Source organism: Acartia tonsa, chromosome 10 (genome assembly GCF_053477335.1).
Source record: "Acartia tonsa isolate MP-2025a chromosome 10, ASM5347733v1, whole genome shotgun sequence".
Taxonomy (NCBI): Eukaryota; Metazoa; Arthropoda; class Copepoda; order Calanoida; family Acartiidae; genus Acartia; species Acartia tonsa.
In genome coordinates this window covers 13,589,771-13,604,798 of record NC_137269.1, presented here as the reverse complement: position 1 = coordinate 13,604,798, position 15,028 = coordinate 13,589,771, and the positions used below count along the sequence as shown (strand labels likewise).

The 15,028-nt window shown below is 32.2% G+C and overlaps 1 protein-coding gene across 1 annotated transcript in view; it reads left to right on the top strand.

Moving 5' to 3' along the window:
• Nucleotides 1-296: 296 nt before the first annotated feature.
• The window catches only part of LOC145329454 (uncharacterized), a 35,231-nt gene continuing 20,499 nt past the window's right edge, over nucleotides 297-15,028 (top strand). Inside the window, exon 1 of the mRNA XM_080173614.1 lies at nucleotides 297-768. Coding sequence (XP_080029740.1) covers nucleotides 753-768 — 16 coding nt within the window. The 5' untranslated portion in view covers nucleotides 297-752. The remainder of the gene's footprint in view (nucleotides 769-15,028) is intronic.

Sequence of the window (15,028 nt, the reverse complement as noted above, 5' to 3'; positions counted from 1 at the left end):
GGCAGGGGTTCAGTGGTATTTATTGCACCTAGGAGGATAAATACAGAGAACAACAACACAAAGTCCATGCCATACCTTATTTAGACAGCCTCTCCAAAACTTTTTCTTTCAACCTCCCCTTACCTTTTCCATGCTATCTCTCCTTATAACAACTTCCTTTCTCTCTGTCTATAGCTCTTTCTATATTTCTCTTGATCCCTTTCAGGCAAAGTTAGTAGAGGGAATAGACTCTCTCAATCTTTCTCCCTCTCTCACTCTCTTTCTACGGGTGTATATAATATAGATACTAGAGTGTTAGTGTGTGCTTTAGTTTTCGGTGAATAGCCTCTGTAGAGAGAACACACGTTTGGGATGTATCCCAGTTGAATTTATTTTAATTTTTACCTGGATTTTGGACAGTTTAGTTCATAACATTCTTTCAAAAGAAACTTTTATACTTTGCTTCGTTTTGAATGTGTATCAAAAGAAAAGTTAAAGGTGACAATGATAAGATAACATTACAAATAATGGTTACTAAGCCAAAGTGAAGCTGTATGGAGCCAAAAAATATACATATGTATAGAATGCAGTATCTTGTTTTAATTTACTCTTCAACATAGCTTAAGACCCTGGGGGCCTGCGAAAAATAGAAAAAAAGAACCAAAAAGTTATAATTTATTTGTGACTTGCTATTGTGAGAAATCCCAAAAGTGGATAGAAAAAGAAGTTTACGAGAAGTTTTGACTGAGTGGCTACATGGGAAATTATTTGCCATGGCTACTACAGAAGGTAGGTTTGTAGACAAAATGTACATTTAGAATATGTACGTTTGACCGTATTGGATAGCTTTAATCGAAATGTATTGATGTCAGAATCTTTGTTCCCCTAAAAATTTTAAAATATGAAGGAGGGATAATTTTTGTGTGTGGGAGCCTCTTAAGGTTAGGGCAATCTCTTGTGGAATTAGGCTGAACAAAAAATAATACCACATCCATTTTAATTTAATTTTATTTCAAATTTGAGGCAAAGCACCAAATATTTAAAAAAAAACTTGTAAGAAGGATTTTGTCACAACAAGGTATAATCTTGAAATTGAATAATCTTTATATTTATTGCCAGAAAGTCCATGAACCATTTTAGATTTTTAAGCTATTTCTATATTGTGAAAAAAATGATTACTAACATGATAAGACAAGAAAAAAAATTGTAAGATCACATTTAAGTTTTTCTTATGAATGGTTTAGAAAGGCCATATTAGATAATGAGTCTGTTAAAAAAGAAATCGGGTGAAAACAAATAGACCAATTGACCTTAGATATAGAGGGTTGACATTTTCCAAACATCTTTGAAAAGAAATATTATTTATTCATTGTTTGATCGAAACAACTAATATATGTAGCATTTTCAGTTCAGAGCTATTGGTAATTGTTAAATAGCTATAGCAGACAACCAACCCATTGCCTATTCCATTAGTAACTAAGAAAGTAATGAGTGTTACTTTGACTTTAATAATCAAATCTTTAGAGAGGCATATGAACTGAATATCAAGTTGAAAAAGAAAAAAAGTTCAACATCCCCAATAGTGTTATGGACTGACAGACAGACAAAGTGCATTATGAAGTATCTTTACTTCTATACAGTTCAAGTATCAGTATAAGAAATAAACATACTACGTTTTTAACTTAAAGTTTGTTTGTAAACTTAACTTTTGGAGGCTATACTACCATAGAATTAAACTTCAGGGTTTAAAAGGTTCGCAATATTGTTTTCAACCAACATTTATACAAGTCAAACAGATTTCTAAAGACATTTATTATATTATAATTATTTCTCGGGCAGAATCTCGTCATACAAAAAAAAATTAAATGTTACTATGTCAATTGGTTTAATATACTAAAAGGTACACTGACAAATTCGAGGTTACTAGGCCTGTATGAAGACAAATCTCATAAAACAAACCTTCTACACTGGTGTCCTGGATAGGAAACAGGTTTTTGTTGAGTTACGTATGACAAGACCTATATTTCTATGACCGGGCGTGTATGACGGTTCAGCACATAACTTTCATTAAATCACAGCTGATCATTTTTGTGGATTTTTTTGAAAATTACTTTTTTACCCAGATTTTCATAGTTTTTCCTTAAAAAATCACAATGTTCTCATATTTACAGCTTAGTTAATCTAAATTTATTCAAAGAAAAGTATAATAGATGACAGCTGACTATGTTATTATCCATAACAAGATCTTTCAGAATCAATTAACTAATCTAAGATTTGTAGTCTAGAAGTTGGGTAAAAGTTATTTGAAGTTGTTATTTGAATTAATGTCTAAACAGTTAAACAAAACTTAAGTTTGTTTTAGTAGTCAACCCAAAAAAATACTCACTTGTTAAGTCCCTCATGCATGCCTCATGAATTGTTATAGCATAGTTCATGGCTGTAATAAAATGTCCCTCTGAGGTTCCACCAATTAAGTTTAAACTAACATGCTTCAGAATCAGCAATGATTCTGTATAAAGTTTTCCTTGTAGTATTGACAAGCTATCTTGCCTAATATTGGTTCCTTGCTGACTTGATGTCTAAATAGTTCCTGTGTTATTGTTAGTTCCTGCTCATCATCATTGGAAACAGTTAGTTCAGTATTGTGGCTGCTTTTAAAGGTTTTGATGGGTTGTGGTTGCAGTTGAAATGATGGTGGTTGTGTGAAATTCTTGCCAGTGTCAGAAACAAACTGCACCAGATTCTTGTTTACTCTGGCCTTTAAGGTATTCAGGTAAACATTGTAACCTGAAAGTATTGGGACAGGGTGGTTTTAGCTGTTCTGGGTAATGAGTTTGGATCTACTGCAGTTGATGGTAAAATATTGCTGGTAACGAATGCTTCCTGGTTCATGATGTGACAGTAGATGGCTGATCTCAGAGCAGCTTTTCCAGCAAACAGTAGGCTGTCCCAGCTGGCATTACTAAATATGTAACTGCAGTAGAATATCAGGGACTGGCAAATTGCTTTTTATGTATTTACTATGACTTACTTTTCTTTCCCTCTGGTGGAGAGAGATTAAAACATTTTTTTGGGGGGGTTTAATTTGTTTCTAGGCTCCTTAACAAGATGGTCGATATAGAAAAGATTGTCACAGGTAACACCTAAGAACTTAGGATGTCTGACTTATGGTACTGTTTCAACAATGACTACAGTGCCTGCCTAATTCAAAAAGGTGGTAAAGACTATTGTAGATGATTTGGCTGGAGATATGAATGGGTTCTGACTTTTTAACCAATCATTAAGAACTGCTAAGTAAGCTTTTATATCCTTGACATAAGGATAAAAAAGGGGACTTATGCTGTTGGAATTGTCAGCAGAGGAAATTAGATGTAATTAGAGTGAGGTGTTGGCATTTATGAAATTTACAGTTCGAATAGTATATGGTATAGGACCCCTCCTTGTAGGTCAGCATGTTTGGTAGATTTGTATGCATATTTACATCCACTGATAACAACAAATTGTAGTCTACCTCTAATGTATTCACATAAAAACGTTACATGTACTCATTCAAGTCTAGTGCATTAATATTATGCAGTAGAACCTCATTGTTTATAGTGTCAAAAGCCTTTGAATGATAAATGGCAACTGGCACTGCTCTGATAACTGGTTTCTTATTGTTTAGGCTGTTGTTGATTAAGGTTTTAACAATCTGTAAGGCAGTGGTGGTAAACCTGCCTGTGTGAAAGCCATAATGTTGGTCTGCAAGTTTAACAGCATCATTCAGGTAGGGACAAATCATGCAGTCAGGATAAAGAAGTGAGACAGGGCAGTAGCTGGAACCCTAATTATCAAGTTTCCCTGGTTTCAGTAATGAAATAATTTTACCAGTCCTCCATATGCTTGGTGTCTAGAAGTGATTTACTTGTCAATACTACAATGAAAACATTGTACAAAATCATTGCTGATTCTGATTTGTTTAACCTTTTTTGGTGGAACCTCAGAGGAACCTTGTATCACATCCAGGATCTATGTTTTACCTACAAATCTTAGAATAGTCAATTGAGGTTATTGATCTTGTTATAGCTGTCATCTGTTATACTTTTTTGCATGAATTTAGAATAACTTAGCTGGAAATGTGAGAATATTGTGATTTTTTGGGGGGAAAAACTATGAAAATATGGGTAAAAAAGTAATTTTCAAAAAAATCCACAAAAATGATCAGCTGTGATTTAATGAAAGTTATGTGCTGAACCGTCATACACACCCGGTCATAGAAATATAGGTCTTGTCATACGTAACTCAAAATAAACCTGTTTCCTATCCAGGACACCGGTGTCTAGGAGGACATAATAGAAAATACCTGGTATTATAATCAACTATACCTTCTGATATCATTGTTCACTGGCTTTTCCCTAGAAAGTTGACAAATGAATATCCCTTGTCTCCCTGATCAAACTGCGCTATGCATTACACCAGCCATTTGTTTACAAACTTATTGATACCATGGATATATGGATAGATGCTAGGACAATAAATAAATCATATCCAAAGCAATATCTCATTCTAAGTAATTTGAATGTGTGCATTTTCAGGGATTTTTCAAAGTGTTTTTTCGGCAGGTTTAATTCTATTTTCGAAGCATATTACCTCTTTTTTTTATTTTTCAGCAAAAGAAATGTTAAATTTTGAATTTAAAAGTAAATTCTATAATTGAAAGCTTATATACAATTGGGAATGAATACATATTGATTATGTTAAGTTATGTGAAACAATTAGAGGGTGACAAAAAGGGAAGGCAGGCCTTTCAATTTAATTTTAAGGCGGATGTTAACACTCCCCACCACACGCCACTGTTCAAGATACAGAAAAAAAACTATACAGCAAAATTAGGTATTTTTGGCTATTTCTTTATGCCTGAAAATGTACAAACAGTTTGCGTACTTTCTTCCTGCATCAATTGTTTAAAATGTACATTGTACAATCTCTTGGAAATTAATTATCTAATACTTGAAACATTGTTTTGATTGCTACTATTTCTACCACATGGAAGCGCAGCAATAAGGAGAAGAAAAAGTTGTGAAATAAAATTACATTTTGAAGTTGCGGTCAAATATTTAAAATGACAAACCGTCATATACAATACTTTAATCGGAAATCAAAAAGATATTGAACTGTAAATTTTGTATATTGATTGGTTAGTTCCAAACTAGTAGTGTCTAAACTTTTCAATCAAAGATTTTCATATCAATTGTGCTTATTATCATTGGGGATGTACATCAATTTATCGTCCAATTTTAGATCACTGTATTTTATTTGCTAAAAAAACATTCAGTTAGAAATATTTCTCAACCCAATTTAAAAAAAATACTCATTATATATCGCATCTGAAAAAAATATGATAAAACACTCTTTGTAGGTAAAACATTTGTTCATAACTTTGATAACAAATAATTATGATAAAAAGCATTAAATAGGTACTAACAATTCACTAAGAAAAAATATGTATAACTTTACTTTAAGATGGTTGTACAAAAAATGAAGGGGAAGCGGTCAATATGATGTGAATTGAGAGGGGAAGTTGGAAGGTTTTGAATTTTGATGTTGTATTTATAGGAGCACAGCTGCTCTATGACTAGTTATTTTTAAAAATTATTTGCTTTAACTTGATGTTATATTTGGGTTTCGTGCAGTTTGACTTTGCCATAGCCTTTGATAACGTCACATTTCTCAATTTTTCTGCTTCAAATCAGGAATAAGGTATAACCAACAAGGGAATTAAATCTAAAATAATATTTGGGGGGCAAATGGATAGGTCGTCAATTTTACGATGTGTTGCCCCCCAACGACAGCTGAAAAACACGTATAGGTTTCGTGATTTTTTTCCGAATTAATTTCGTTATTGGTATGAGCTGGCTTCAAATAGGCTTTCAGTGATATATCAATCAAGGACAAAATTATTCTCTGTAATTTAGATTTGAATACTTGATAAAATTTTAGATTAAAAAAATCCATGGTTTTATAGTAACAGATTACAAATTTTCAAGAAGACCATTGTTTTGCACTGTATCTATAATAGTTAATTATCGTATCGTATTATAGACAGCTTTACAAAAATAAAAAAAATATAAGATTAAAACCAGTTTGTTAGCCTTGATAGGCCAAAGTCAAGTCTAACAAAACTGGTATTAATCTTATGATATTTAATTTGATATTCGTGGAAAATTGTCTGCAATACGCTATGGATGAGAACTGGTTCTAATCCAGCGGATATTAATTGGTTTGAAGCCATACTGGAATAGATTTTACTATTCAAATGAATTACATTTATGAACATCTAGACTTCTTCCTTGATTTTATTGAAATTCGATACTTTTATTTCTTTATATTTATAGTTTTAAAACTTTCAAGGAAACTCGCTTGATATTAAAATCAAATGGAAGATTTTCCTATTGATATTTTACCAAAGTCTTTTTATTAGCGAAGATATGGGATTTTCTCGGCAGACATTTAAGGTAGACAAGATGTAGAAGACAAATATACTTATTTTTTATAGCGGTTTAGTTCATATTCTCTCATCTTTTTTATTTTATAACAACTAAATATTTGCTTGATATATTTGATTTTAACAAAGCAAGACTATAATCAATTACTTTCATGTATTCTTTTCAATGACTCTCTAAGTGTCATATTATCTTTCTCTCCCACTTAAGACATATATGATAAGAGTAAAATTGTACATACATACATACATAAAAACTAGATACACATATGATACACGTAAAAACACTTAACATACTTTGTACATATACAAAAACATGTTTCAAGAGATAAATAAGGTCAATTTAATCTCTCTTTAAGTGCTATTTCTTACTAGGTGTTACATGTAAGGCCAGGTTGTGGCAATAGGGGTTGATGTTTATGAATAAAATATACTAAAACTTTAATTCAAAATAGTGGCTTCACACCTAGCCTCTGGGTAGAGGGGGGGGGGGGGGACGGATTATCCTCATATTTTTATTTTATTTTGAAAGAAATAGCAACTATAAAAAATGAATAAATGTTTAAGGGCAAGGTTTTTTTTTCGGAAAATAGCCTAGAACCCTCAGAGGGCATTTCTAAGTATATTTCCTGATAAAAAAAAAACATTCGAATGTGTTCCCTCTATCATCAAATCACTACATTATGAACAACTAATAATTTAAAGTTGTAGAATTGCCACTACTTCATCTATACGATTTCTGTCAAAGCAAATAAATTAGTCTGACTGACAGCAGGCACACAGGAATAACATAATGGACGATAAATTAAGCCCCTTAAATAAGATAGTAAGCTACATACACACAGTTAGACAGACATATACACATCAACTTACTTTTATATGATGATTGATAGCTAGATAGTATTTGGAGGAAGAAAGATATAATATCACCTTTTATCCGTGTATTGACATTCTAAGGTCTATACATGCTTTGGATGGGGAAGTTGAATTTTTGAGGAATTCATTGCATATATAAAACATATGAAGACTATTGCAGTCACAATGGTTCTGTTTTAACTAATTGCAATCGACAGAGAGACGTAAATCTCTATTTTTGTAAAGGTATTGTATTTATAATATATGTGCGTGAATGGTTTTAACATTAACCATCTTGAAATACTTTTTCAAAAATATTCTTTATCAAAATATTTCTTAATTCTAATCCCCCTCCCCTTTCCCCAAGATTGTTACACCCATATAAAGTTACATTACATACGTGGATATTGTAACAGTGGAATTTTTTTGCGTCAATTTAGGTTTCTACTACAGTTTCAGATATTGGTCAATATGTTCTTTCATGGTCAGAGGTAGTGGATGGGAGTAAAGTCATAGGGGGATATGGGGGGTATTGTTATATTATCCCGCTGGCAGAAACATTTGATCAGTATATGCGAGAATATCTTACCATATTCACGTATTATATATATCCATTATTACATGAGGAAAGGTGACGAACAAGCAGTTAACATTTCATATTTCTTGAGTATGTACTGAATTAATAAATTTCTAGACATCATAAAAACAGATTTAACCTGGATTTAAATTGTAAGTAAAGAGGATTTAAATGAAATAAGAAAAATATTCATGTTACCTATGATGTTTGGGTCCAGTCTAATGGAATTTTAAAAAACATAATAAATCCTTTCAGGCATATTTTTCATTGTTTATCTTTATATCTTTTACACATAAGAATTTTTGTGTACCACGAATCCTTTACCAACAGATGTATTACGTTTCACTATTTTATTGTTTATTAGCTTTGTTACTTAATCGGAATTTATGTGTTAAAATAAATATATTTCTCGTCAGGATGTTATATAATATAAGATTAATAGAATGAAAAATGATAATAACTGGGTTTAGGAACATTCATTACACAATTTTATTCACTAGTTTGGAATGAAAAGTTGTTGCTTTCTATCAAAATGCCCATCGAGCTCTGAAACTTCCCCTCTTTTAAAGAGTAAATTGAAATAAGGTTATGGTAATTTTTTATATGCCAAACCCCTGCGGGGGCCAAAACCAAACAAAAAAAAACCCTTCCCTCTTTTTTGAAAACCTATACAATTTTTTGGAGACTCTTCCCAGTATGGCTTTGAAATTGATTAATATCCGCTGGATTAGAATCGGTTCTGGAGAAAATAATACACTACGAATACATAACATAAATTGAATAAAATTTTCGGATCTACTGCAGTTGGCAGTAAACTATTGCTGGTAACGAATATTGCCAAAAATCTATGAATTTTAAAGGCTGCTAGCTGCCAAACGGCTGAACGTAAAGATCATGCATGCACACTGTTTTAAGCGGCATAAGAAGGCCTACAAATAATCTGGAATAGCCATAAATCAATAATGCATAATTATCTCGCAGTGCAGAGAAATGCGCGAAAAGGGCCTATTTTACTCGTTTGTTCTTCCGTGAAGCTTTCCCTGTGCATCATTGAATCTTGGCTATTCCAGATTATTTGTAGGCCTTCTTATACCGCTTAAAATGGTGTCCGGGTATGATCTGTACGTTCAGCCGTTTGGCAGCTAGCAGCCTTTAAAATTCATAGATTTTTAGCAATATTCGTTACCAGCAATATTTTACCTTGAACTGCAGTAGATCCAAATTTTCAAATGTCTGTCCCAACTCTTGATAATACTGGAGTAATGAAATTGTCTGCAGAGTATTATAGGATAATGTGGTGTGGATATGTAATACGTCAATATAATATCCGCAATATCCCACTAATAGCCATTGGACCAATTAATTTTGAAAATATTTTCAAAAGCTTTTTAAAACAAGGTATTTTTAGCCATATTTCATCAGAATTTTGTATTTCTGTTGTCTAACATTAAATTTTATAGCTTAGACTGTTGTTCAAGTCTTTTTATGGGTTTTGTTGATTTTTCATAGATAAGATACTTTTCATAAAATTACAGTTCGAATATTTTTTCTTTTGGAATGTCTAACCCCAAACCCAAAAATACAAAAAATATGCAGTTGATATTTGATTGGTAGTTGAAAAATGTATAAAAAATATGACTAATATGCAATGTAATTATAAGAAATAATGTCATTTAAAACAGCATTATATGTAATGATACTGCACCTTTTCAGAACAATTCTACAAGGACAAAAGTATTGTATTAAACAAGGGAGTAGGCTATATATGGTTAAACATCAATGAAAGGGATTCTGCCTAATATCCTAATCATATCTATGTTAGTCAGCACTATATTTAGATTCATATTTGTTGTAAGAATATAGTATTCCAAATAATAATATCATGAAAGGAGGGTACATTGGACTGTAAATTATAATGGTACCCAAAGTTTTAAGAACACATCATCTATAGACCTATGTTTAGCATCAGTAAACTCTATTTTTGTAAAACTTTTTGTAAAAAAACTTAGAAATTTTTTTCTGACATTTTTACTGGTAAAATATAAACATGAAAAATAAACCATACAGAGTATTATCTAAAAGTAATAGGATGTATGTTCATGTTTCTTTCTGTCTGTACCTTGTGATCTCTCTAACTTTTGGATTGATATGGTTCTTCTTTACATAAATTCTTCTTTTAGATCCATGGAAGGTTTATGTTTTGGGAGAGGGCATCTCCACCCCCCAAAAGAGAAATCACCTCTGGAAAATATATTCCCCTAAAAGTGAAGGGTCAACTTACCCTACCTACGCCGATTTCTCCTAGAGGCCTCTAGAAGCGTATTCACCATTACAATATAAAATATTAAAGATAAAATCATTCAATTGTTTATATTTCTGCTTTAAACCTCTTAACTAGCCTTTCTTTTACGTTTTATTGTCGGTATTTGTGTATAAAATGTACACATTTATATATGAAATAAAGGAAAAAGTAAAGAGGCAGGAATAAGGTATAGCCAACAAGCAAATAAATCTAAAATAAAATTTGGAGATTAAAAGGTCGTCTACAGCTGAAAATCACGTACAGGTATCGCGATTTTTTTCTTCAATTATTTTCGTTTTCGGTTTAAGCAGGTAAAGAGGTTTAAACTTACTTTCTTTGTTTACGTTTTAAAGCATTTTTATATTTTTCTAGTTTTAACCAAAATGATTTGAATACAAGCGGATACTTGAGAAAAGGGGTGCGGGTAAGTCGACCCTACATTTTTTATTTTAGTTTTAAAAACAGGGATTTTTTTTGGGGGGGGGGGGTAGAATTACCTTCTCCAAAATAGTTGTAAACCTTGCCTGCTGCTATAAAGACCTTAAGCCACAGACAGACAAACGGACTTCCTTTTACTTTATTAAGTTCACAAATAATCGGCAATCCACAGCTGACTTAGTTTTAGATTTAATAAATATCAGCTGTGCAGTATTGCAACTATTTACCTATTCGTTTTACTCCAACTTGTAGTATAAATTTGTTGTATATGGTCAAACTATTTTAGCACATGTAGAACCTGAACCTGTCCGCTTTTTGTGCAAAATTTTGTCTGCGAGTTGTAAAACAAATCTCAATGGATACTATGGGGGGAAACATTTGATTTTTGAAATTTACAAGGACAATTTAATCCATCAGTATATGGATGAACATTTCTGTCTGTAGCTTAATATCTCGCTATATAACCACTGGACCGATACCTCTCAAATAAAAAAAAATATAGCTAATATGGAAAAGTGGAGGGGTTTTTCGTCTTTGGTAGGTTTTAAGCTATTTGTATTTTTAATAAGTTGAAGAGTTCTCAAAATCACTCTTCCAATACTAAATTTGTTTTCGTAAACTTTGATTAATAATAAATGAAAATCTAATAGTTTATTTTTACTTTTTAGGTAAGCAAAGTATTTATGGAACAAAAGTTCAAGAAATATTTCAATTATCAAAAGTTTGTGAGTTGCAAACAGTTTGATACCTTAGCTTTTCATATTGCAATTTTATCTATCACATCGTACTATAGACAGCTTTCCTCAGATAGTGAAATAAAATTTAATAAATTTCATTTATATTTTTTTGGCCCAAAGTTGCTGACATCCCTGGCTCCTTTATTATTATAATACTAGTTACTTCGCCCATAGCCTAGGGAAGGGTGGATGGTGGGGGAGCAAAAAATAACCTAAAACCACACCAAGATAATTACATAGCTTTCCCTTATTTAAAAAAATAAGTGGAGATGTTAGTTTTTTCGGCGTTATCCTCTTTTTTTCAAATTTTTTTTTCAATTTTGAAAATTTGAGTACCCCCCCCCCCCCCCCCCGACAACGAGGAACAACTATTTTAGGTTAGGTTAGGTTTTAGGCTAGGGAGCCGAGCGCTGCGGCTAGGCAGGCAAGGGGGCCGAGCGCTGCGGCTAGGCAGGCAAGGGGGCCGAGCGCTGCGGCTAGGCAGGCAAGGGGGCCGAGCGCTGCGGCTAGGCAGGCAAGGGGCCGAACGCTGCGGCTAATCAGGCTAGGGAGCCGAGCGCTGCGGCCAGAGTTCATAGTTCGCTGTCAGGGGGGGGGGGGGTACTCAAATTTTCAAAATTGAAAAAATATTTCCTACACCTGCAGTACCCTAACACTGCGGGTCTACCAAGTTTTAAATATAACATAACCTAACCTAATAAACAAACAAACTAAAAAGTACCCTACCCCCACATTTAAATTTTTTAAAAAGATTTTGAAACTTATGATTGTACTATTTACTAAAAATACACATCAAACAATACAAGGCTTCATTCATAATAATTTGATTTTATAAATTTTATCCGAAAGTAATAGGAGTAATCACATAAAAACATGAACATAAATATTTTCCTACTTTTAGTGTGACATGGGTCACGGGATGGTTTTAGGCTGTTTCCACCCCTTAAAAAGCAGATCCCCTGTATGACATGAACGAGCCTGCTAATAGCTATAAACAGCAAATAGCGTTTTAAATTTCTAAAAATAAACAAATTATCCTTTAGTACATTAAAAGGTCTAAATAAATACCTTAAATTGCGCATTTAAAATAACATTGCATTAAACAAGGATAGATAAGAGACATCAACAGATAGATGAACCCATTGGCGTGCACAGGATTTTGCCACCAGCCTTAAACCAAAATAGAGGGCGGTGTGAGCTTTAAGGGGTTTAATACAAACATCATAAGAGGTGTGTAATTTTACTGTCAGAAGGGTGGATTCACCCCCTAAGAGTCCACCCGATTTATAATCAACATACTCAAAAATCAACACCGTTGTCTGGTAAATAAACTTGCAAAGCGCGCAAATAATTTTTACACCCCCTTTAACTTTAAAATTTTATTGTCACATCCCTTAGTCCCCGAGTTTGTAAAGTTCTTGACCTATGCAAGTTTAATTTAAATATCATTATAAAATACAAAGAAGAAGGTAGATTCATGATTTCAGGAGGTAGATTAAAATGCATTCGTTTGCTTGAAATAGCCTTACACAAAAAAAGAGCTAGACTTAGAAGAGCTTCATTATACAAAGTACCCCCTTTACTTGAGGACTTGTGAAGTTCTGTAATAGGCTCTATGAGGTTAGACCCCCCCCCCCCTTTAGTTTGAAACTTATTAATTATCTAATGCAATTCAAGCTGTAGTATCTTTAAAATCTATCATTGAACAAAACGGTCTTTATATCCGATAAGATCTTGTAAACGACTAATTTTTAGCTAATAATATATTAGAAAGATTACTTGGAGGGTGTTATGTTAGCTCCCATGATATGGCCCCAGGAACAATAAAATGCCCTTAAAAATTCTTTTTTTGTTTTATATAAAAAAGTAGGGATAGGGTTGCGAAGCCACTAATTATATACAAAATGTAAATTTCATTTAAATTAAAATACTTTTTGTTCCAGTCTAAATAAAGATGTGTACTGCACTTATGCAAATTTTTATAACCCAATTCTTACTGCGCATCAAATACAATTACTATTCTTAGAAGAAAAAACAAGAATAAGTAGCGCAACATTAGCATTAATTATGAAATAATACAAAAAGGAAATTTTTAAGTTGAGGTTGTTTTCAAATATAACTAAATTGATTAATTAAAAACAAATACTATATAATTATATAGCATTTTTCTAGCGTTTTAAAGAGCCTGATATCTTTTTCTTGCTGCGTAGATTCTTGGCGTTTTATTTGGCGCCTACTGCATCTGGTCGTTAGCTGTTTTACAGTTTGATGTAGAAAATGGAAGACCTTCAGACGTACCCTAACTATAGATCTCCAAACAATGATGCCAAAAGTTATACATATCCCATCATATAGAGTAGCAAGGTTTTTTGTCCTAAGATTTCAATTTGATTGAATTCTATATCTTAGAGAAGCTTTACATAGATCACAGGATGGTAAAAAGCTATCTCATTAGATCTAAGCCTTCGTATGGTTTTAGGCTATTTATATGCCATCAGTTTAACTCACCCCTTTGAATAATTACTGCTTTTATAATTCTAACATAGCACAATTATTTAATTAAATAAAAAAATAAAATTTTTTTTTTGCTTTTTGTATAAAAATGCGTAAATACCTAAAATTGTCTTTGCATTTAAGTTCTAAGAAATTTTTAAAAACAAAACTGTGTTTCATATTGAATAAAAGGTTACACAGTATATGCATCTTTTTACTTGTAGCAAGAATATTTAATAGATTTTTGTTGGCCTGCAATGAAATGTACATGGAGGGAAGGGACTTTGGTTTGTAAGTAACATGGGTACCCAAAGTTTTATAACAACATTATATTATTCGTTATAATTATTCGTCAAACTAGTTTGATAACTTTGTTTTGGTAAAGCATTTGATTATAACGTAATGTATTTTGTTTCTTTTCGCAAAAGGAAATCTTTCATTTTCAATTTTTTTAATCGAAGTTTTTCTATAATTAGGGTTTGTTTATTCATGGTTGTCTGTATGCCCATCCTTGCATATTAAGTAACAGATAGCTCTTAGTCTATTTTAAACTTTTTGTAACAACGATTCCTAGGACAACATGGTACATTATCTTAAGCAAAGCGAGTCCTAAAAATGTAAATATGTCTTTATATATTAATAACATTCTGCTTATATTATTAAGTTCTGATAAAACTCTACTTGTATTTATGTTCGTTTGTCATACCGTCTGATTTAAGAGCTTCGCTTTATGTATGTTGTCATTCTTGTTTTACTGAAAGTTAGGTTTATAAGCAACCAATACAAATAATGTCAGTCATCTGGCATTTTTACTAAATTTAGACTACGTAAAAGTGATCAAAATAATACAACCTGTTAAAGTATTTTGATTTATTCCTTTTATAATTAAATCTCTGCATTATTATACTTCGTAATGTACTATTGAAGTTATAATAGCCACCTTGATTGTTTTTTTTTAAATCGTGATGTTTTTTTTCCAGTAAGGTCTTCAGCTGTCCAAGGCGCCTTAAAACCTATGCGTAACTCATACAAAATTTAAACAATGTAGAAATTAACAGGGGTAAGCAGCCGCAATTAGCAGATATATGTTATTGTACCTTTGGTTTATCTTAAAAAATAAACGAAAATAATATATTTTAGAATTCAAATTCAGCTGCGGTAAGCCC